This window comes from Stenella coeruleoalba (genome assembly GCF_951394435.1).
Source record: "Stenella coeruleoalba genome assembly, chromosome: 13".
NCBI lineage: Eukaryota > Metazoa > Chordata > Mammalia > Artiodactyla > Delphinidae > Stenella > Stenella coeruleoalba.
Genome location: NC_137159.1, coordinates 8,101,015 through 8,123,710, shown reverse-complemented (window position 1 = coordinate 8,123,710; position 22,696 = coordinate 8,101,015). Strand labels below are relative to the sequence as shown.

The following is a 22,696-nucleotide window of genomic DNA, read 5'->3' as shown; positions in this document are numbered from 1 at the left end:
CACCACCAGGGAAGCCCCAAGAATGTCCACTTTTGCTACAGCTATTTATCATTATTCTGATGATACTGGCAAATGCAGTCAACTAGAGAATACAATTCAAGAGATACATATAGGAAAAGAAGAAATAAAATTATCTCTTTTTGCAGATGACATGATAGTATATCTGGAAACCCCTAAAGATTCAATTACAAAACTTAATGAAAAAGTAAAAGAATTTAGCAAGATAATGTGATAGAAGAGAGAGAGAGAGGGAGGAACAAGTGCAAGAATGTGAGTGCATGAGACAGCATGTGTTGTCTCATAAACACAGAAAAAGCAAATGCGGTAAAATTTTAATAATAGTGAGTATGGGTAAAGGGTTGCACAGATGTTCTTTGTATTATTTTTTTTTAACTTCTTGTAACGTTGAGATTATTTCTAAATAAAAATGTTTTTACGAAATTTGTGACATACAAGAATATATCTAAAATATTTTCCTCTGAAAAATTAGCCTATTATTTTCCTGAAGTATATGTATTTTATGGTGCTGTAATAATTAGCCAATATTTTGTCAATGAAAGTATATGAAAAAACTGTATGATGTAGAAAAAAAAAGAAAATCAGATTTTAAAAATATAATTTATGTAGACATTAGATAAAATAGACCTTTCTTTAACATATTTATATAAAACTAATTATCAAAATACTTTATTTTTATGTCTACATATCTAATTATGTAATGATGTTTAAATAGCACTATTAATGGTAGACTGTTACAGAGTTTTCTTACCCCCTCAGATATTCAGTTTTTATTGCTATATGGTTCCCGAAGAATGGATCCTTAAACCACTTACTCTTCTACTGATCGATCCAGGCCTCGGTCAGGAGATCGATGGTGAGAACGTTCTGGTGAGTGACATTTTGTATTTGGCTTTATTGTGGAACTCAAATGATAAGCATTACTTGAGTAATTCTGGCGGCGAAGTTCTTGCACAGCTCTTTCCCTAAAGCAAAACAGTGAGACTTTTACTAAACCTTATATCCAGCGACATTATTAACACTGTCGTAGAACTATAGTTCAAATCATGCTTTAAAATCTAAGCATCATGAAATAACCAAAATCTGTGGTTATCCAAGGAACAATGCTTTCCAGGCTGAACGTGGCATAGAGACACACTTACCTTTCAAAGCGCTCTGTCCCTAGTTGTCTCTTGGTAATGTCTAAATCAGCTTCCAACTGCGTTATGGCGTTCCTGAACTGGGCCACATCTCTACTCTGGATGGCCCTGTGTAAAAGAATGTGAGTGACAGTTAATTACAGGTAAAATATGGCTAGGACTCCTAGAGTACATGAAACCATGTTGGCAATGGTTTCTCAGCTGGATCCAAGCAAAATTGTCATTTTCATAGATGTATTAGTGCATCTAAAATATGCCAGCTTTAGATGTAGTAAATGTGCAAAGTAGCCTACTAAAAGCCTAAGCTGTCCCAGCCCCATTCAATTAGTTAAACCTTTTCTGTCTCAGTTTCTTTATGTTTAGAGGGGTACTATTATCTATTATCTACCTATATTACTTATTTACTGCAGATCATTTTTACAAGTGTACTTTAAGGTATTAGGTGCATATTCCAGTGCATATAATACTAGAATTCACTAGCACCATGATGAATGTGTGTGTATATATGTACATTTAATTGACCAAATGCCTTATATATACTTGCAATGAAATTTGATATATCTACTGTTAAAAACAAAATCTCTTCAATTTAACAGGATCTTCCTTAGGGCTAAACACTGCCTCAAAAACCCTGTGATAAGGCACACTACCATGAGGCAGATGACAGAGGTGAATGCTTCTTGCACAGAACATTCTATCCTATCTGCTGGCTTTCAGGATTGCATTACAGACTGCTGGAGTCTAAAATTGAGAGACTAAGAACACACAACTTTATCAAGCTTACTTGATACTACTCACCAGCCAGTCTAAAACAGAATGTACCCCTTAAGGTGGGAGAGTCGGCACATTTCACTGAGGCAATTTCCATCTACGGCTTGAGGAAATGATCCTGCAGAACTGGTTGAAGGTACCCCAAAAGCCCAGCTGCAGTGATTGAAAAGAATGACTCAATCACAGCTGCCAAAACCTAAAATCAGTTTCTGAAGGAAACGGGCCCTGGCTTTGCAGCCTTTGCTTAGTCGGGGCTCCTACAAGTAGCTGATTCCTGAGACCATGATTCCTGTCCTTCCCCACGTCCCCTGCTCGGATGGGAGGGCAGAGTTGAGGCTGGATGAAAAAGTGTTATAGGTTGGACAGATAAGAACACAGGCTAAAGGTCCCCATGAAGTTTTGTGAGAAGTGAGTTTAATAATAAAATATTAAGTTTAATAATAAAATATTTTAATAATAAAATATTAGGGCTTCCCTGGTGGCGCAGTGGTTGAGAATCCGCCTGCCGAGGCAAGGGACACGGGTTCGTGCCCCGGTCCAGGAAGATCCCATATGCCGCGGAGCGGCTGGGCCCGTGAGCCATGGCCGCTGAGCCTGCGCGTCCGGAGTCTGTGCTCCGCAACGGGAGAGGCCACAACAGTGAGAGGCCCGCGTACCGCAAAAAAAAAAAAAAAAAAAAATAATAATAATAATAAAATATTAGTTTAATATTTTAATAATAAAATATTCACTATGTTTAATAAAAAATATTCACTATGCAGGCAGGCATTTCCACCTAATCCTCCAGTCTTGTAAATAAGGTGCTAACGGTATTAGCGATTCTTAAAATAAAAAGTCAAAATCAGGGCTTCCCTGGTGGCCTAGTGGTTGAGAGTCCGCCTGCCGATGCAGGGGACACGGGTTCGTGCCCCGGTCCGGGAAGATCCCACATGCCGCGGAGCGGCTGGACCCGTGAGCCATGACCGCTGAGCCTGTGCGTCCGGAGCCTGTGCTACGGGAGAGGCCACAACAGTGAGAGGCCACAACAGTGAGAGGCCCGCGTACCACAAAAAAAAAAAAAAAAAAAAAAAGTCAAAATCAATGCTCTGGGGGAAGTCTTCAGCATTCTGTAAATGCAGCAGTTCTTCCAGGTAACCAGCATACACTTACAGGTACATAGGGAAATATTATGTGGCAAATGGAAAGACGGTAGCACTATCAGGTGGGTCCATAAATGGAAAAATTCTTCTGGTTTCAGAAGTGCTTAATTTCTTCTAATCTGGTTATTTCCTAAAGGCAATATGTTAGATCAGTAGGTGTTCATTTATACCCAAACAATCAACAAAGATGGTTAAACTTAAATTTAGATAAATTTAGATAAACATATAATAGAAATAAGTACTAAATCTTAGACAAATCACAATATTTGGGGTCCTCAGTTTAATTAATAGCAAATTATGACACTAAATTGTCTAAACGCCAGCTTTAAAATTCTATTAATCTATAAAGTACCAAAACTTTAGAAATATGACTTTATGTTATCATATTGCTAACCAACTCACATTTTACTTTCTGCCAAACAAAGGTGTTCTTTAAGAAGCTGAATTTCAGATTCTTTTTCTTGAAGTGCTATCTGAGACTGATATTCTTTGTCTCGATTGGCCACCAGCAAAGCTTCTAGATTCTGCATGGAGATTCTCTCATTTGTCATCTGACTCCTGAGGAGTTCTATTTCAGAACGAGCAGAATCCAACTCATTCTCCATCTGTACAATAATAGGAAGATACCTATACTTATTCCTTTTCGTTCACTTAACTGATGTATTATCAGAGACTCATAAAATGTCTGTATTATGTTATAAACTGACAACCACTTTTAATTTCTTGATTAGAAATTGTGTCCTCCTTCTTACCAGATACACACACGCACACACACTGAGTATCACTTTCCCCAACTCTCTGATAATATCAGAAAGTTCATTAATTTAAGTAAAGAGTTATTAATCTCAAACTTCAAACAATTTCCATTTCCAGCTTTGATATTTCTTATTTCTGCAAGACTGACATGGTAGTATCTGTAACTACTGCTTTGTCCTGAGTTGGGTGAATTATAAACACCTAACTTCCTGACGGAATGTCATTGCGTTCCATAGTTAAGAAAGATAAGGAGTAATTGCACATTCCCTCTCTTGCATGATCCTGTGGAAAACTTCACTTTTTGAAGGTTATCTTGAGCCTAAAATACGTTCTATAAGCCAAATGTTTCTTCAAAAGGAGAAAAACCAGACATTATTTAGAAAAAAATTATTCCTTATCTCATAATACATATTATAATAATTTACATATGCATTAAAAAAGTTAAATGTTGGGCTTCCCTGGTGGCGCAGTGGTTGAGAGTCCGCCTGCCGATGCAGGGGATGTGGGTTCATGCCCCAGTCCGGGAAGATCCCACATGCCGCGGAGCGGCTAGGCCCGTGAGCCATGGCCGCTGGGCCTGTGCGTCCGGAGCCTGTGCTCTGCAACGGGAGAGGCCACAACAGTGAGAGGCCCGCGTTCCGCAAAAAAAAAAAAAAAAAAGTTAAATGTAAAAGATAAAACCCTAAGAAAAAAAAGTTAAATAAAAATGAAATTATTAGGAAAGTGGCGGGCAGGTAGGGGAAGAACTTTTTAGACTAGATACAATTAAAAAATTATGTCTGACTGTAGAAAAAACAAACATATTTATACTCACTATAAAGAAACAAAATTTACGAGGAAAAAAACCAGATGAAAATAAACTCAGTAAATAGTTAATATCTTATTAATATAAGGAAGATGAACAAACTGCGGAGAAATATGAACTAATGATGTGAACAGAAAATGTACAAGATACAGCTAATTAGTAAACATATAGAATAACTTACCCTTACTAATAATCAAAGAAATAGAAATTAAATCAAGACGGTATTTCTAGTCCAGGATTTCTTAACTTTGACACTACTGATCTTTTGGGTTGGACATTTATTTGGGGTAGGGAGTTGCCCTATGCATTACAGGATGTTTAGTGGCATCCCTGGCCTCTACCTACCAGAGATCCACAGCAGCCCCCAACCCTGGTTGTAACAGTCAAAAATGTCTATAGACATTGCTAAGTGTTTCCTGGGGAGCAAAACCTCTTTCAGGTGAACCAATGTTGTAGTTTATCAAACTGGCAAATTTCTTAGCTTTTGTGTTGATTAACATTAAAGTGGGCAATGGCAATCTCATATACCTTGCTGGCAGGAATATAAAATGGAGCGTCACATTTTTGGTAACAGCTTTATTGGAATATAATTCACATACCATACCACTTGCCCATTTAAATTGTACAAGTCAATGGTTTTTAGTATATTAACAGAGTTGTATGATCATACCACAATCTCACAACCTATTGTGAGAACTTTTTCATCATCCCAAAATGAAACCCAGCACACATTAGCAGTCATTCCCCCACTCCTACCCCAGCACTAGCCCTAGACAATCCCTAATCTATTTTCTATCTCTATGAACTGCTTTATTTTAAACATTTCATATAAATGGAATCATACAATGTGTGTGTGGTCTTATGGGACTGCCTTCCTTCACTTAGTGTAATGTTTTCAAGAGTCATCCATGTTTTAGCAGGTATCAGTACTTCATTACTTCTATTGCCAAATAATATTCCCTTGCATAGATGTAGGAATATTTGAGTTATTTACACTTTTTGGCTATTATAAATAATGCTGATAAGAACATTTGTGTATACGTTTTTACATGGACCTATGTTTTCATTCTTCTTTGATAAATAGGAGTGGGATTTCTGGACTTTATGGTAATCCTATTTTTTCACATTTCGAGGAACTGCCAAAATGTTTTCCAAAGAGGCCTATTTTACATTCCCACCAGCAATGTATGAGGGTTCCAAGTTTTCTACATCTTTGCCAACATTTGCTATTGTCTTTTGTAAATTATAGCCATCCTAGTGGTTATGAAATGGTATAGTTTTGTTTTGCATTTCTCTGATTATTAATGATGTTGAGCATCTTTTCATGTGCTTTTTGCCCATTTATGTAGTGTCTGTAGAGAAATGTCTATTGAGATCCTTTCCCCATTTTTTGAGTTGGGTTATTACTAAGTTGCAAGAGTCCTTTATATACTCTGGATACAAATCTCTTATTAGATATATGATTTGCAAATGTTTTCCCCATTCTGTGCATTGTCTTTTTACTTTGTTGATATCATTTGCAGCACAAAAGTTTTTTATTTTGATGAAGTCCTTCTAATCTATTTTTTATTCTGTTGTACTTTTGATGTGACTCTAAAAAAGCATTACCTAACCCAAGGTCACACAGATTTATTTGTATGTTCTCTTCTTAAGAGTTTTATAATTTTAACTCTTACATACAGGCCTATAAAACATTTGAATTTAATTTCTGTATATGGTACGTGATAGGAATCCAACTTCATTCTTCTCCATGTAGATCTTTAGTTGTCCCAGTAGCATTTGTTGAAAAGACTATTCTTCCCCCATTAAATTGTATTGCTACCAATTTTTTGGAAATCACTTCACCACAAATGTAAGAGTTTATTTCTGGACTCTCAATTCTGTTCCACTGACCTATATAGCTTTCCTTATGCTAGTACTACACTGTCTTGATTACTATAGACAGTTTTGACATTGGGAAGTGCTCTGACTTTGTTCTTCTTTTTCAAGATTGTTTTGGCTATTCTGGGTCACTTGCACTTCCATATTAATTTTATGTCATCTTGTCAGTTTCAATGAGGAAGCCAGCTGGCATTCTAATAGGCATTGTATTGAATTTGTAGACCAATTTGGGGTAGTACTGCCATTTTAACAGTGTTAAGACTTCTGATCCATGGATGTGGGATGTCTTTCCTTTTATTTGGGTCTTTAATTTCTCTCTCTCTCTCTGTCTTTCTCTCTCTCTCTCTCTCTGTCTCTCTCTCTCTCTGTCTCCAAACTGGAAATAACAGATGTCCTTCAAAGGATGAATGATTAAACAAACTATGTTACAGGAATGAACCACTAATATATGCAACAACCTGGATGAATCTTCAGAGAATTATGCTGAGTGAAAAAATTCAATCCCAAAAGTTTACATATCGTATGATTCTATCTATATAACATTCTTGAAGTGACAAAATTTACAAGTGGAGAACAGATTAGCTGTTTGTTTCCAGGGGTTAAGGAGAGGTTGTGGATAGGAGGGGAGTAGATAGCGCTAAAAAAGGGCAACATGATGGGTCCTGTGATAGAAATGTTCCATATCTTGCCTGAAACAATGTCAAAAGCCTGGTTGAGATATTATACTATGGTTTTGCAAGATGTTACCATTGGGGGAGGCCAGGTAAAGGAGACACAACATTTCTTTGTATAGTTTCTTATAATTGCATGTGAATCTACAATTATCTCAAAATCAAAAGTTTAACTTAGAAAAATTATTTGACTGTCCCTTATATGCATAGTACAGCTGAAGAAATACAAAGATAAATAAGATAGTTCTTGCACTTGAAATACAGCTTATTATGGGGATAAACATAAATATATAAATAACTAAATTCTAAGGCAAAAAAATTTATGTCAGGAGTATTTAAAAATACTATGAGAATTAGCCTGATGACTTCACACCCATCTGGATAGTTATTAGCAAAAGAGAGAGAGAGGTTGGGGGAAGAAGGGAGGGAGGGAGGGGGGTAGAGAGAGAGAGAGAGAGAAAGAAAGAAAGAAAGAAAGAAAGGCTGAAAAACAAGTGTTGGCAAGGATGTAGAGAAATTGGAACACTTGTGCACTGTCAGTGGGAATATAAAATGGTACAGCTGCTTTGGAAAACAGTATGGAGATTCCTCAAAAAATTAAAAATAGAATTACCATATGATTACCATATGATCCAGAAATCCAACTTCTGGGTAGAGACCCAAACAAAATGAAAGCAGCATCTTGAAGAGAGATTTATACCCCCATGTTTATAGCAGCATTATTCACAATAGCTAAAACATGGAAGCAACCCAAGTGTCCACAAACTGACAAATAAATAAGCAAACTGTGGTATATTCACACAATGGAATATTGTTCAGCCTTAAAAAGGAAAGAGAGGGTGGAGTCAAGATGGCAGTGTGGGAAGACGTGGAGTTAGCTTCTCCCCACAACTAGGGTGCCTGCTGGCCGCTGGTGGGGGACTCTGACACCCAAGGAGATGGGAGGAACCCCAAAGTGAACCAGTAGGATGTAGGGGGACTGAGGGGGGAGGAGAAGTGGAGGCCAGACAGGATCTGTGCCCCCTAAGGCCAGGGAGATCAGGAGAGGCAGTTGGGGGAGACTCTCCCAGAAGAGAGGGAGAGGAGCGGAGGGCCATCGCCTGGCCCACTAGGGCCGGGGAGCCTGCTGAGCTCCCAAGCTGGTTTCCCCTATCCAAAGCCCGATCCAGGCCACATGCATCCTTGGGGGCATAGCAGGGAGGCCGGAGAGATCAGGAGATGCAGGTGGGAGAGGCCATCCAGGAGGAGCAGGAGAGGAGTGGAGGATGATTGCCCTGCCCACTCGGGCCCAGGGAGGCTGCTGAGCTCCCAGGCCGGTCCCCTGCCCTCCAAGGCCGCCCACACCTCATTGGTCCTGGGGACATAGGGAGGGAGGCCGGGGAGATCAGGAGAGGCAGGTGGGAGGGGCCCTCCCAGACGGGAAGAGCGGGAGAGGAGAGGAGGGCATTTGCCCTACCCCCTCAAGCCCAGGAAGCCTGCTGGGCTGCCAGGTAAGGTTTCCTGCCTTCTAAGACCAGGGGTGGGGGGCATGCCTGGGCCTCTTCTGTTCCTAGAGCCTAAGCCCCAACCCCCCACAGCCCCCAGGGTCTTTTCCAGCCCTGTGGGTCCTAAGCATAGGCCCCGCCCACTGCCCAAACCTCGCCCTTGCTTAGGCCCTGCCCTCCACAGCCAAGGTCTTCCCCACACCGCTTTTTTTTGCTTTTCCCTCCTCTTTTTTACTATTGGGGTACTGATGTACCTTCTGGTTGTTGATTCATCTATATTTTTATTTTTATATTCTTTCTAACCTATCTGTTAGTTTCCTAGTCTAATTTTATTTTTTACTTTGTTATTGTTCTCTCTCATTTTTTTTTTTTGCTGCCCCATGTGGCTTGAGGGATCTTGTTCACGAGCCCAGGGTAAGGCTGAAGCTCCTGTGGTGGGAGCTCCGAGTCTGAACCACTGGACTAACAGAGAACCTCAGACCCCAGGGAATATTCATCAGAGTGAGGTCTCACAGAGTTCCTCATCTCAGCACCAAGACCCAGCCTACAAACCCCAGTGTTGGAAGCCTCAGGCCAAATAACCAGTAAGACAGGAACACAATCCCACTCATTAAAAAAAAAAAAAAATGAGACGGCAAAAAGTATGTCACAGATGAAGCAGCAAGGTAAAAACCTACAAGACCAAATAAATGAAGAGGAAATAGGCAATCTACCTGAAAAAGAATTCAGAGTAATGATAGTAAAGATGATTCAGAATCTCGGAAGTAGAATGGAGGCACGGATTGAGAAAAGACAAGAAATGTTTAACAAAGATCTAGAAGAACTAAAGAACAAACAAACAGAGATGAACAATACAATAACTGAAATGAAAAATACACTAGAAGGAATCAATAACAGAATAACAGAGGCAGAAGAACGAATAAGTGAGCTGGATGACAAAATGGTGGAAATAACTGCAGAGGAGCAGAATAAAGAAAAAAGAATGAAAAGAATTGAGGACAGTCTCAGAGACCTCTGGGACAACACTAAACACACCAACATTTGAATTATAGGGGTCCCAGAAGAAGAAGACAAAAAGAAAGGGTCTGAGAAAATATTTGAAGAGATTATAGTCGAAAACTTCCCTAACATGGGAAAGGAAATAGTCACCAAAATCCAGGAAGCACAGAGAGTCCCCTACAGGATAAACCCTAGGAAAAACACACCAAGACACATATTAATCAAACTAACAAAAATTAAATTCAAAGAAAAAATATTAAAAGCAGCAAGGGAAAACCAAAAAATAACATACAAAGGAATCCCCATAAGGTTATCAGCTGATTTTTCAGCAGAAATTCTGCAGGCCAGAAGGGAGTAGCAGGATATATTTAAAGTGATGAAAGAGAAAAACCTACAACCAAGATTACTCTACCCAGCAAGGATCTCATTCAGATTCAATGGAGAAGTCAAAAGCTTTTCAGACAAGCAAAAGCTGAGAGAATTCAGCACCACCAAACCAGCTTTAAAACGAATGCTAAAGAAACTTCTCTAGGCGGAAAACACAAGAGAAGAAAAAACCCCACAAAAACAAACCCAAAACAATTAAGAAAATGGTCAAAGGAACATACATATCGATGATAACCTTGAATGTAAATGGATTAAATGCCCCAACTAAAAGACACAGACTGGCTGATGGATACAAAAACAAGACCCATATATATGCTGTCTACAAGAGACCCACTTCAAACCTAGGGACACATACAGACTGAAAGTGAACACATGGAAAAAGATATTCCATGCAAATGGAAATCAAAGGAAAGCTGGAGTAGCAATACTCATATCAGATAAAGTAGACTTTAAAATAAAGACTGTTACAAGAGATAAGGAGGGGCACTACATAATGATCAAAGGATCAATGCAAGAATAAGATATAACAATTATAAATGTTTATGCACCCAACATAGGAGCACCTCAATACATAAGGCAAATGCAAACAACCATGAAAGGAGAAATCGATAGTAACACAGTAATAGTAGGGGACATTAACACGCCACTTACACCAATGGACAGATCATCCAAAATGAAAATAAATAAGGAAACACAAGCTTTAAATAACACAATAGCCCAGCTAGATCTCGCTGATATTTATAGAACATTCCACCCAAAAGTGGCAGAATACACTTTCTTCTCAAGTGCACATGGAACATTCTCCAGGATAGATCACATCTTGGGTCACAAATCAAGCCTCAGAAAATTAAAGAAAATTGAAGTTGTATCAAGCATCTTTTTCTGACCACAATGCTATGAGATTGGAAATCAATTACAGGAAAAAATCTGTAAAGAAACACTAATACATGAGGCTAAACAGTGCGCTACTAAATAACCAAGAGATCACTGAAGAAATCGAAGAAGAAATAAAAAAATACCTAGAAACAAATGACAATGAAAACATGACGACCCAAAACCTATGGGATGCAGCAAAAGCAATTCTAAAAGGGAAGGTTATAGCAATTCAATCTCACCTCAAGAAACAAGAAAAATCTCAAATGAACAATCTAACCCTACCCTTGAAACAACTAGAGAAAAAAGAACAAAGAAAACCCAAAGTCAGTGGCAGGAAAGAAATCATAAAGATCAGAGCAGAAATAAATGAAATAGAAACAAAGAAAACAATAGCAAAGATCAATAAAACTAAAAGTTGGTTCTTTGAGAAGAAAAACAAAATTGATAAACCCTTAGCCTGACTCATCAAGAAAAAAAGGGTGCAGACACAAACAGATAAAATTAGAAAAGAAAGAGGAGAAATCACAACTGACACTGCAGAAGTACAAAGGATTATAAGAGACTATTACAAACAACTATATGCCAATAAAATGGACAACCATGAAGAAATGGACAAATTCTTGGAAAAGTACAATTTTCCAAGACTGAACCAGGAAGAATTAGAAAACAAAAACAGACCTATCACAAGTAATGAAATTGAAACCGTAATTAAAAATCTTCCAACAAACAAAAGTCCAGGACCGGGGGCTTCACAGGTGAATTCTATCAAACATTTAGAGAAGAGCTAACACCCATCCTTCTCAAACTCTTCCAAAAAATTGCAGAGGGAGAAACACTCCCAAATTCATTCTATGAAGCCACCATCACCCTGATACCAAAACCAGAAAAAGATATAACAAAAAAAGAAAATTATAGACCAATATCACTGATGAATATAGATGCAAAAATCTTGAACAAAATACTAGCAAACAGAATCCAACAGCACATTAAAAGGATCATATACCATGATCAAGTGGGATTTATCCCAGGGATGCAAGGATTCTTCAGTATATGCAAATCAATCAATGTGATATACCACAATAACAAATTAAGGAATAAAACCATATGATCATCTCAATAGATGCAGAAAAAGATTTTGACAAAATTCAACACCCATTTATGATAAAAACTCTGCAGAAAATGGGCATAGAGGGAACCTACCTCAACATAATAAAGGCCATATGTGACAAATGCACAGCAAGCATCATACTCAATGGTGAAAAACTGAAAGCATTTCCACTAAGATCAGGAAAAAGACAAGGATGTCCACTCTCACCACTCTTATTCAACATAGTTTTGGAAGTCCTAGCTATAGCAATCAGAGAAGAAAAAGAAATAAAAGGAATACAAATTGGAAAAAGAAGAAGTAAAACTGTCACTGTTTGCTGATGATATGATACTATACATAGAAAATACTAGAGATGCCATCAGAAAACTACTAGAAGTAATCAATGTATTTGGTAAGGTTGCAGGATACAAAATTAATGCACAGAAATCTCTGGCATTCCTATACACCAACAACGAAAAATCAGAAAGAGAAATTAAGGAAACACTCCCATTTACCATTGCAACAAAAAGAATAAAATACCTAGGAATAAACCTGCCTAAGGAGGCGAAAGACTTGTACTCAGAAAACTGTAAAACACCAATGAAAGAAATCAAAGATAACATAAACAGATGGAGAAATATACCATGTTCTTGGATTGGAAGAATCAATACTGTGAAAATGACTATACTACCCAAAGCAATCTGCAGATTCAATGCAATCCCTATCAAACTACCAATGGCATTCTTCACAGAATTAGAACAAAAAAATTTTACAATTCATATGGAAACACAAAAGACCCTGAATAGCCAAAGCAATCTTGAGAAAGAAAAACAGAGTTGGAGGAATCAGGCTCCCCAACTTCAAACTATACCATAAAGCTACAGTAATCAAGACACTATGGTACTGGCACAAAAACAGAAATATAGATCAATGGTACAGGACAGAATGCCCAGAGATAAACCCACGCACATATGGTCACCTAATTTACGACAAAGGAGGCAAGAACATACAATGGAGAAAAGACAGCCTCTTCAATAAGTGGTGCTGGGAAAACTGGACAGCTACATGTAAAAGAATGAAATTAGAACACTCCCTAACACCAAACAGAAAAATAAACTCCAAATGGATTAAAGACCTAAATGTAAGACCAGACACTATAAAACTCTTAGAGGAAAACATAGGAAAAACACTCTTTGACATAAACCACAGCAAGATCTTTTTCACCCCACCTCCTAGAGTAACAGAAATAAAAACAAAAATAAACAAATGGGACTTAATTAAACTTAAAATCTTTTGCACAGCAAAGGAAACCATAAACAAGACAAAAAGACAACCCTCAGAATGGGAGAAAATATTTGCAAATGAAACAACAGACAAAGGATTAATCTCCAAAATATACAAATAGCTCATGCAGCTCAATATCAAAAAAACAAACAATCCAGTTAAAAAATGGGCAGAACAACTAAATAGACATTTCACCAAGGAAAACATACAGATGGCCAAGAGGCACATGAAAAGATGCTCAACATCACTAATTATTAGAGAAATGCAAATCAAAACCACTATGAGGTATCTCCTCACATGGATCAGAATGGCCATTATCAACAAATCTAGAAACATTAAATGCTGGAAAGGGTGTGGTGAAAAGGGAACCCTCCTGCACTGTTGGTGGGAATGTAAACTGATACAACCACTATGGAGAACAATATGGAGGTTCCTTAAAAAACTAAAAGTAGAACTACCATATGACCCAGCAATCCCACTACTGGGCATATACCCTGAGAAAACCAGAATTCAAAAAGAGTCATGTACCACAATGTTCACTGCAGCTCTATTTACAATAGCCAGGACATGGAACCAGCCTAAGGGTCCATCAACAGATGAATGGATAAAGAAGATGTGACACATATATACAATGGAATATTACTCAGCCATAAAAAGAAACGAAAATGAGTTATTTGTAGTGAGGTGGATGGACCTAGAGTCTGTCATACAGAGTGAAGTAAGTCAGAAAGAGAAAAACAAATACCATACACTAACGCATATATATGGAACCTAAAAAAATAAAATAAAATGGTACTGATGAACCTAGTTGCAGGGAAGGAAAAAAGAGGCAGACATAGAGAATGGACGTGAGGACATGGGGTGGGAGGGCAAAGCTGGGGCAAAGTGAGAGTAGCATCGACATATATACACTACTGAATGTACAATAGTTGGTGGGAAGCAGCAGCATAGCACAGGGAGATCGGCTCGGTGCTTTGCGATGACCTAGAGGGTTGGGATAGGGAGGATGGGAAGGAGGCTCAAGAGGGAGGGGATATGGGGACATGTGTATGCATATGGCTGATTCGCTTTGCTGTGCAACAGAAACTTACACAGTATTATGAAGCAATTATACTGCAATAAAGATGTATTAAAAAAAAAGGAAAGAAATTCTGCAATATGCTACAACATAGATGAACCTTAAGGACATTATGCTAAGTGAAATAAGTCAGCCTCCCAAAGACAAATACGTATGATTCCACTTATGTGAGTTACTTAGAGTAGTCAAAATCATCAAGATAGAAAATATAATGGTGGTTGCCAGGGGCTGCAGGGAGGAGAGAACGGGGAGTTATTGTTTAATAGGTATAGAGTTTCAGATTTATAAGATGAAAGAAGTTATGGTCATGGACGGTGGTGATGGCTGCAAAACAATGTGAAAACCACTGAACTTTAAAATGGTTAAGATGGTAAAGGTTATATGTATTTTAACACAATAAGAGAAAAAATATTTAAAGACTAGTAAGTAAGCAACAAAACCTGTAGTAAACATCCTTAAAAGATTAAAAAATAAATATAAATCATTATCGATTTTATATTTAGTTCTGCTAAGGGTAATAATTTTAAAGCTTAAAGATTACTAATCCTTTTGGTTATGGTGTATTTGTGTATGTGTATCAACATATAACCAAAATGTGTTGACATTTCAATTATGCTATGCAACTTGAATACATATCCCTTCAGGATTCAGGCTCCATCTATTTTTCCAGATGCATCTCAGCCACCTGGCCATTGCAAATGACTTACTACTCACTCAAGAATTTACTTATAACTTCAGACCATTGCCTAAGTGGTTGTTCCCTCTGAATGGGATGCCTCATCACTTCCGAGTTCAGTAGTTTGCCCTTGTGAACTCCTCTCTGACACCCATAGGCCAAAAAGGAATTCCCTCTCTGAAAACTTGAGTATTCCTTACTAGTAAAATATTCACCCCAAATAATTTGTATGTCAATACCAGGAGGCCCTTGAGGGCAGGGGACTGTATCTTTTGAACATTATATTCACAGTGGCAAGCACAATGTCAGGCACGTGGTAGACACAGTCAAGTGAATTACAGTTTAAAAGAACTCAGCCAAATAGTAAATTTTGCTTAAAAGGATATCATTAAAGTTATTATTTTGCTAGATAAACCTCAGCCTCATGGTTCTTTGCTGATTGATATGTCAATGTGTTTTATACTTCTTTTGGCTAAAAGTAAATGCAAATTACACACTCAAAGGAAGAGCTTCTGTTATGGTCTTGAGTTGTTTGGAACACAGCATAAATTAATTTCTTGGACTTTAAAAATAAAATCTAAAGTTGAAAGGCATGGCTTGATGTAATATTTTATTAAAAAATAGTTCATTTTTTGAAAATGGTGGTAATTTTATAGTAATATTAAAAGAACCATTTAAAAACATAATACATACCATTTCTATTTCTTGATCTTTAGCAATCAGCTGTCGATTAAGAAGTTCTTTGCTTGAGTCAAGTTTAATGCAAAGTTCCCTTGTGGAAGACAAGTCTGCAAGGGCAGACACTTTTTCAAACTGAACCTTCTGAAGCTCCTCTTCCATCTTTACAACAGACTTATGTAAAGTAGCAATCTGGGACTTGTAAGACCGTTCTGCATTTAAGTGCTGCAAGGACAAAATTATTATATATATGTATTTTTTTAACTTGAAAAAAACCTACAGCATGGAAAACAAAGTGGGGCAAATATTTTAATGATAGTACTTTTAGATTATAAGGAACTTTAGATGATATAGGTGGCAATAGTATGTGCACAAAACATTCTGGGAAAGATAAAGTTGGGCTTCAAATTTCTATATATAAAATCCAGGAGTAAAGTGGTCAACTGGTCGTTCTTTTTTTTTTTTTTTTAAATAAAGTTATTTATTTTTGGCTGCGTTGGGCCTTCGTTGCTGCACACGGGCTTTCTCTAGTTGCGGCGAGAGGGGGCTACTCTTCATTGCAGTGCGCGGGCTTCTCACTGCAGTGGCTTCTCTTGTTGCGGAGCACGGGCTCTAGGCACACGGGCTTCAGTAGTTGCAGCACACCGGCTCAGTAGTTGTGGCGCACGGGCTTAGTTGCTCCGCGGCATGTGGGATCTTCCAGGACCAGGGATTGAACCCGTGTCCCCTGTATTGGCAGGCAGATTCTTAACCACTATGCCACCAGAGACGTCCCTGGTCATTCTTTTCAATGTATTTAGAAAACAATTGAAAAGTCTCATCCCCAAAGTTAGTTGAGATATACACGTTTGGCCTGTAGTTCTGTCTATATTTGCCATAGTTCCAATTATTCTACAGTATAAATATTATTATTGTTAAAGACAAAACATTGTCTACTGTTTCATTCACAATACCCATTTTCTAATTCTTGAATGGCATGCTGATATGGATCATAATATCATAAAACGAGAGCTGATAACTCTCTAGCACTTACTAATACCTCTGAGGGAAAAAGACTCCGGGCAAGTATAAATCAAGAACACATCCACATTATGGAAAATAAGAGCATGTCTTTAAAACTGTAATATGAGAGTCAAGTTATATAAATGCTTTCAAATGTTCAAGATAATTCCACAAACCGCCCCTTTTTTTTTCAGAAAAATGTCTTATGTAAGTGCACTGCCACCTACAGAGTATTTGCTATTATGTGAGACTAACAGAACTGAGAGACAAATAAAGAAATGTTTCTGCTTTTACAAGCGTTTTTACAAGTAAAATGCACAAAAAATTGCTCCTGGAATAAGTTATTTGGCCACAATTCACTCCTACCTTTCTGCCTCCCTTCCTTCCTCACTCACTCAATTTCTCACTCATTCTTCAAACAACCTTCTATCCATCCATCCACCCACCCGCCCATCCATTCCATACTTATTGAGTATATTCTATGTTCCAGTCAATGTGCCTTGATGCATATCCAATGATAAGCAAAATGGTCTCTGCTCTCATGAAGTTTCCAGACTATGGGGGAATCATGCATTAATAAAATAATCATACACATGAATATGTAAATATATATTGAGCAAATATTTCTAGAGAAAAAAGTGTAGAACACAGGAAAGTGACCTAGACTGATGGGATCGGGGAAATCAGGAAAGTCTTCTCTAAGTAAATGACACTTGAACTGAGATCTGAAGAGTGAGTAGATATACAGTGTGTTGGGGGAGGGTGGCTTTTCAAATCAGAGGATGCTAAGTGCAAAGCAAGAGCAGAGAGAAGGCTAGTATGGCTAGAGCCCAGAGACTACAGGGAAGAGTGATAGGAGGTGCAGTTGAAAAGGTACATAATTTACAAAATAGAGCCTAGTAAGCCCTGTAAAATTCAGGTCTTTATTACAATTGACAGATCTTACAGAGTAGGTTATGTGATCGGTTTTGTGTTTTGAGAAGAATGCTTTGGACGTTTCAGGTTCTAGTAAAATAGCTGATTAAGCTAAGAGGAAAATCTGGATAAAACAGAATAAAAAATTATTTTTGCAGTTCATAGTTGAACTTGCAGGTAAGAAAGAGAAATTCTCACATGCCAAAAACAGAGAAAACAAAACCAGAGCAAGGAGCAAATGAGCAGGTCTGAAGCTAAGAGTTGGGGGTTGGAAGACCCAGTAATGGCGAATGGCTTAACACACTCAAGTAAGACTAGGAGACAAGAATTTAGGACTAATGGAGAGTTGGAATTGAGATCTCCATATAATCTGGGACCCTTGAAAGGAGGCTCCAGGAAAAAAAAATTCACTCAACCTCACAGAGAGACAACCAAAAGTTTATCTTGACCTAGTCTCTGGATAGAGAAAAAAAAATGTCTTCTGTAAGAAACTGAAAACTTTGGTCTGGCTTCACCCAATTTTGGAGTCTGACTTTACCCTGCCATACACAATTCTAAACTTTAACATAATGTTTGTTCCATGCCAATGATAACTCAGAGTCCTTCTGTAGAAGCAGATGCACCTCCCTGAAATTCACAGTGAAGCACAACAGGAAAGATGAACGTTTTCTGGCTGGGTTGTGGAGGTCTTGAGAGCTACTTTCTATCACAAAACGATCCTCTAGTCTCCATTCCTGGCAGATTTAGGACTTAAGAGTTCCCATGAAATCCTTTCTCCCACATGTTCCGCTTGTGTTTTTACAATAACTCCTGTTTTCTTGAACTAGCTGGAGTAGATCTCTTTTCCTTACACTTGAACAAGTTTTAATATATAAATGAATTTACTCAGACATGTGAACACATATTAAATGTCTTCAAAAATGTTTTCCTTTTAGAAAAAGTGAAAAATGTATCCTTAGGAAATCCCAAATTTCAGTAACATATATTCTGCTAAGTATATTTTACCAAAGTTCTGCAGAGAACTGGATTTTTAGAATTGGGTTGAGCATGTTTTATACCAAACTCTTGGCCCTGATCACTATTGCCCTTAATATCACCTAAAGTCAACCCTCCTGGATTTGATCACAAGGTTTTAGGATCAAGGATAGCAATATTGTCATATAACAATGACAAAAACAAACAACACTGATATTGAAACAAGCATACCAATTATTTATAAGGTTCTTTGAGCAAGAGTTATTTACAGTGATTAAAGCAGATGATTTTTAATATATTCATGACAAAAAAAAGAAGCAACGATGAATGAAGGATTCTGTACACATATGGGTAGATACAAATAAGGATTGACAAAGAATAAGAACAATAGTAATGATTTATTTTTAAGAATATAAAAACAAGGTGGAACTAAAATAGTACACAACAGTATCATAAAAGATTGGTGTATGTGTGTTTGTGTGAAAGAGAAAATAAGAGAGAGGGCACAAGATCTAGTAAGCAGTAGTTTTATGCTCAGTATTCAAATTTTCTCAGGACCATATATTATTGTTTAGGAGAAAGGTTGGAGATACTAACAACAGACTTTGTTAAGTATGCATATTACAATTTTAACTACCAAAAGAAGAGACTGAGAACATATAACTGCCAAACCAATCAGCAGTGGGGTAGGAAGTGTGTAAGGAAAATAAACACATAAAAGACATGTAAAAAAAGGAGGTTCTTCAGAAATGAGGGTGAAATAAATACTTTTTAAAACAAACAATACCTGAGAGAATTCAATGCCAACGTACTACAAAAAACGGGTTTTTTCCCCCTCAGTTGAAAAGAACTTAGCTCTTACCACTTTATTTTATTTTACTTACTTTTTGTTAAATTTTTTTCTATTTGTTACTTTATTTAGAAGAAATGTTTAAAGGAACTTCTTCTAGCAAAAAGAAAATTATAGTAGATGAAAACTTGGATCTCCCCAAAGGAATGAAGAGCATGAGAAATAGTAAATATGTGGGTGAATAAAAATGTCTTTCATATTTTAATTTCTTTAAAGATAACTATTAAAAGTTAAAATAATAAGGTACTATGGGGTTTACAATATATGTAGAAGAAAAATGGAGGAACAGTAGGATAAAGAATGGGAGGGGGAAGTAAAGGGGTACTAAGAAGTAATCTATTATTTGAAGGTAGACTGTGACAATTAAGAGATACATGGTCTAGGGCTTCCCTGGTGGCGCAGTGGTTGAGAATCCGCCTGCCGATGCAGGGGACACGGGTTCGTGCCCCGGTCCGGGAAGATCCCACATGCCGTGGAGCGGCTGGGCCCGTGAGCCATGGCCGCTGAGCCTGCGCGTCCGGAGCCTGTGCTCCGCAGCGGGAGAGGCCACAACAGTGAGAGGCCCGCGTACCGCCAAAAAAAAAAAAAAAAAAGATACATGGTCTATACTCCAGAATAATCAGCAGAAAAAAATAATGATGTACAGCTCATAAGGCCATAATAGAGATAGAATGGAACACTAAAAAAAATACTCAAAAGAAGGCAGAAAAAGAGTGAAAATGAAACAAAAAATAAGTGGGACAAATAGAAAACAATAACATGGTAGGTTTACACACAACTATATTAATAATTCCATTAAATATAAATGGCCCAAAGACAACTAAAAGACAGATGTAAGACAGGATAAAAAAGCAAGATCCAACCATATGCTGTCTAAAGGATACTATTTTAAACATAAAGACATAGAAAGATTAAAAACAAAAGCATGGAAAAAGATATACCATACAAACAATAATTAAAAGAAGTCTGAAGTGGCTATATTAATACCTTACTTGTAGTATACTACAGTAAGGTATTACTTACTTACTTACTTGTAGTATACTACAGAATGAGAAGCATTACAATGGATAAAGAGATGAATTCATTAAGAAGTAATATAATACAGATTCAAATACATGAAGTAACATGACAGAACTGAAATAAAAAATACACAAATATGTTTGGAGATTCAACACTCTTCTCTCAATAATTGGTAGAACAAGTAAACAGAAACTCAGTAATGATAGGAATTGAAAAACACTATTGATGAACTTGACCCAATAGACATTTATAGAACATTTTACCCAACAACAAAATAATACACGTTATATTCATGTGTACATGGAAAACCCAGAAAGATGACCATATGCTAGCCATAGTCTCAATAAATGTAAAAGACTGAAAAATCAATAACTAGAAAGGTATTTTTTTAAAATCTCCAAATACTGAAAATTAAACAATACCACAAAATAATATAAGGGTAATCAGAAAATTATTTTGACATAAAATAAAATGAAAACATATCAACTGTGTAGAATAAGGTTCCATTTCTGGCACGGCAGTGTGAGCAGCTCCATAGAACCAGTGAAAGTAGTGAAAACTATAAAAAAGCAACCTTAAATGGTCTTTAAATAGTCTCTGGAAATGGTCTTAAGAACATACAGTAAATGAAGAAACACTTTTCAGAAAACCAACTAAAACTGGGAGGAAACAGGAAAAGTCCGTGGCCTCTGAAGTATGACCCTCTCTCCCCACACCCAGCTCAGCACGATGGAAATTCCACTCCAGGTGGGTGCAGCTAAAAACAATGCTCCCTCTCCCCTCAGTACTCAGTCAAGAACGATAGTGTATTCCCAGGAGAGGCAGGCTATCAGCATTTCTCATGCCACTCCAACAGCTACTTATTTCAGAGGCCAAGTTTCTGGCAACAATGTCTGGGAGGCATTCTGACCAGCCTCTCCACATGGGATGGAGGTTCTATCTTGTTTGTGGCATACTGAGAACACTGTGGCTCTGATTCTCCTTGACACAGGTTATTCATAAGGAAGAGGTTCCATACCTGGAGAGGCATGCTGAGAAGGCCAGAGGCTACAGCCATATACCCACCATCCCCTCCAAGTGCCCAGATCCTAAAGTGGGCACGTCACTGCAAGAGAACTGCACCACTGTCCCCGTACCAGCTTTAGAGCCAGGGCTCAGAGATTTTGCCCAGGGAGAGAGAGAGGCCTTAAAGCAGGAAGCTCCTAAATTCTTCCAAAGGAACTTTACTTCATTTACAACTGACTATAGGAAAATTCAAGTCTAAGGCACTCTCAAGAACAATGGAAGGTACAGCGAAAATACTTCAAGGCTATGTTGAAAAGAAATTTTAAAAAGAATGGTAAACTCTTAAGAGATACAAGCTCCACCATAGGTCAGCTAGTTTACCAGCGAAAATTAGGGGAAGAGACTGCTAAAAAGAATGTTCTCGGGTTCAGAAAAAACTCAAACATTGACCTCAAAAGCTATCCCTGTAAAACAACCCAAATTTAATTGAATCAGTCTATGAAGCAATTTGTGCTTGAGGGCACTGTTGAAAACAATAAAGCAAATAGCCAGAAATTAGTTGGGCTTAACAGCTGAGTGTAGTAAAGGAAGAGAGTCAAAAAAGGCCCTGCCAAAGCCACTGTCATTGCAGGGTAACTGTGGACGCATTCAAGGCTGCACCTCTGAGGAGAAACATCAGAGGCTTCACACTTCAAGGGGAAAGGGGAGAAAGAGATTTCACTAAATAATCCAGCCAGTCTCTAATCATATAAACAAGCAGCCTTCCAGTTTCTGTTCCAACATGTAAACAGCTTAGAGATCATCACTCCCATGCTCACAATACAAAAAAAGCAGAAAATATGACAATAAACAACTCCTCTTTGATCTATCAGAGAATTGAAGACATAAAATGAATCACTGCACCCAAAATATAGAGAAAGGTAAATACAGAGAATTGCAGCTTACCAGGAGGAGAAACTGCCGTTGGAGCTAGCAACCGGTAGCGACTCTTAAAGGGTAATTGACCACCTGCTAGAGACTGAGCATGAACTAGCTTGAGAGATACATCCTCCTGGGCTCCCAGCCTGAGAAGAACCCCACATTTTTATTAGTTTTACCTCCTGGAGCCCACTGGGTTTTCAGGATTAATATCCGAGAAAAATCCCCTCATGCTTCTAGCAGGGTGAGGGGAAAAGTAACCATTTTGAATAATCCCACAGG

At 37.8% G+C, this 22,696-nt stretch overlaps 1 protein-coding gene across 5 annotated transcripts in view; it reads right to left on the bottom strand.

Annotated features, from left to right (window-relative positions):
* TSGA10 (testis specific 10) overlaps positions 1 to 22,696 on the bottom strand; it is a 94,339-nt gene that overhangs the window by 4,354 nt on the left and 67,289 nt on the right. For all 5 annotated transcript variants that reach the window (XM_079941335.1, XM_079941333.1, XM_079941336.1 and 2 more), the window contains 4 exons: positions 15,745 to 15,954; positions 3,470 to 3,672; positions 1,161 to 1,265; positions 834 to 983 (listed from right to left, as the gene is read on the bottom strand). In XM_079941335.1, the coding sequence (XP_079797461.1) occupies positions 834 to 983; positions 1,161 to 1,265; positions 3,470 to 3,672; positions 15,745 to 15,954 (668 nt within the window). The remainder of the gene's footprint in view (positions 1 to 833; positions 984 to 1,160; positions 1,266 to 3,469; positions 3,673 to 15,744; positions 15,955 to 22,696) is intronic.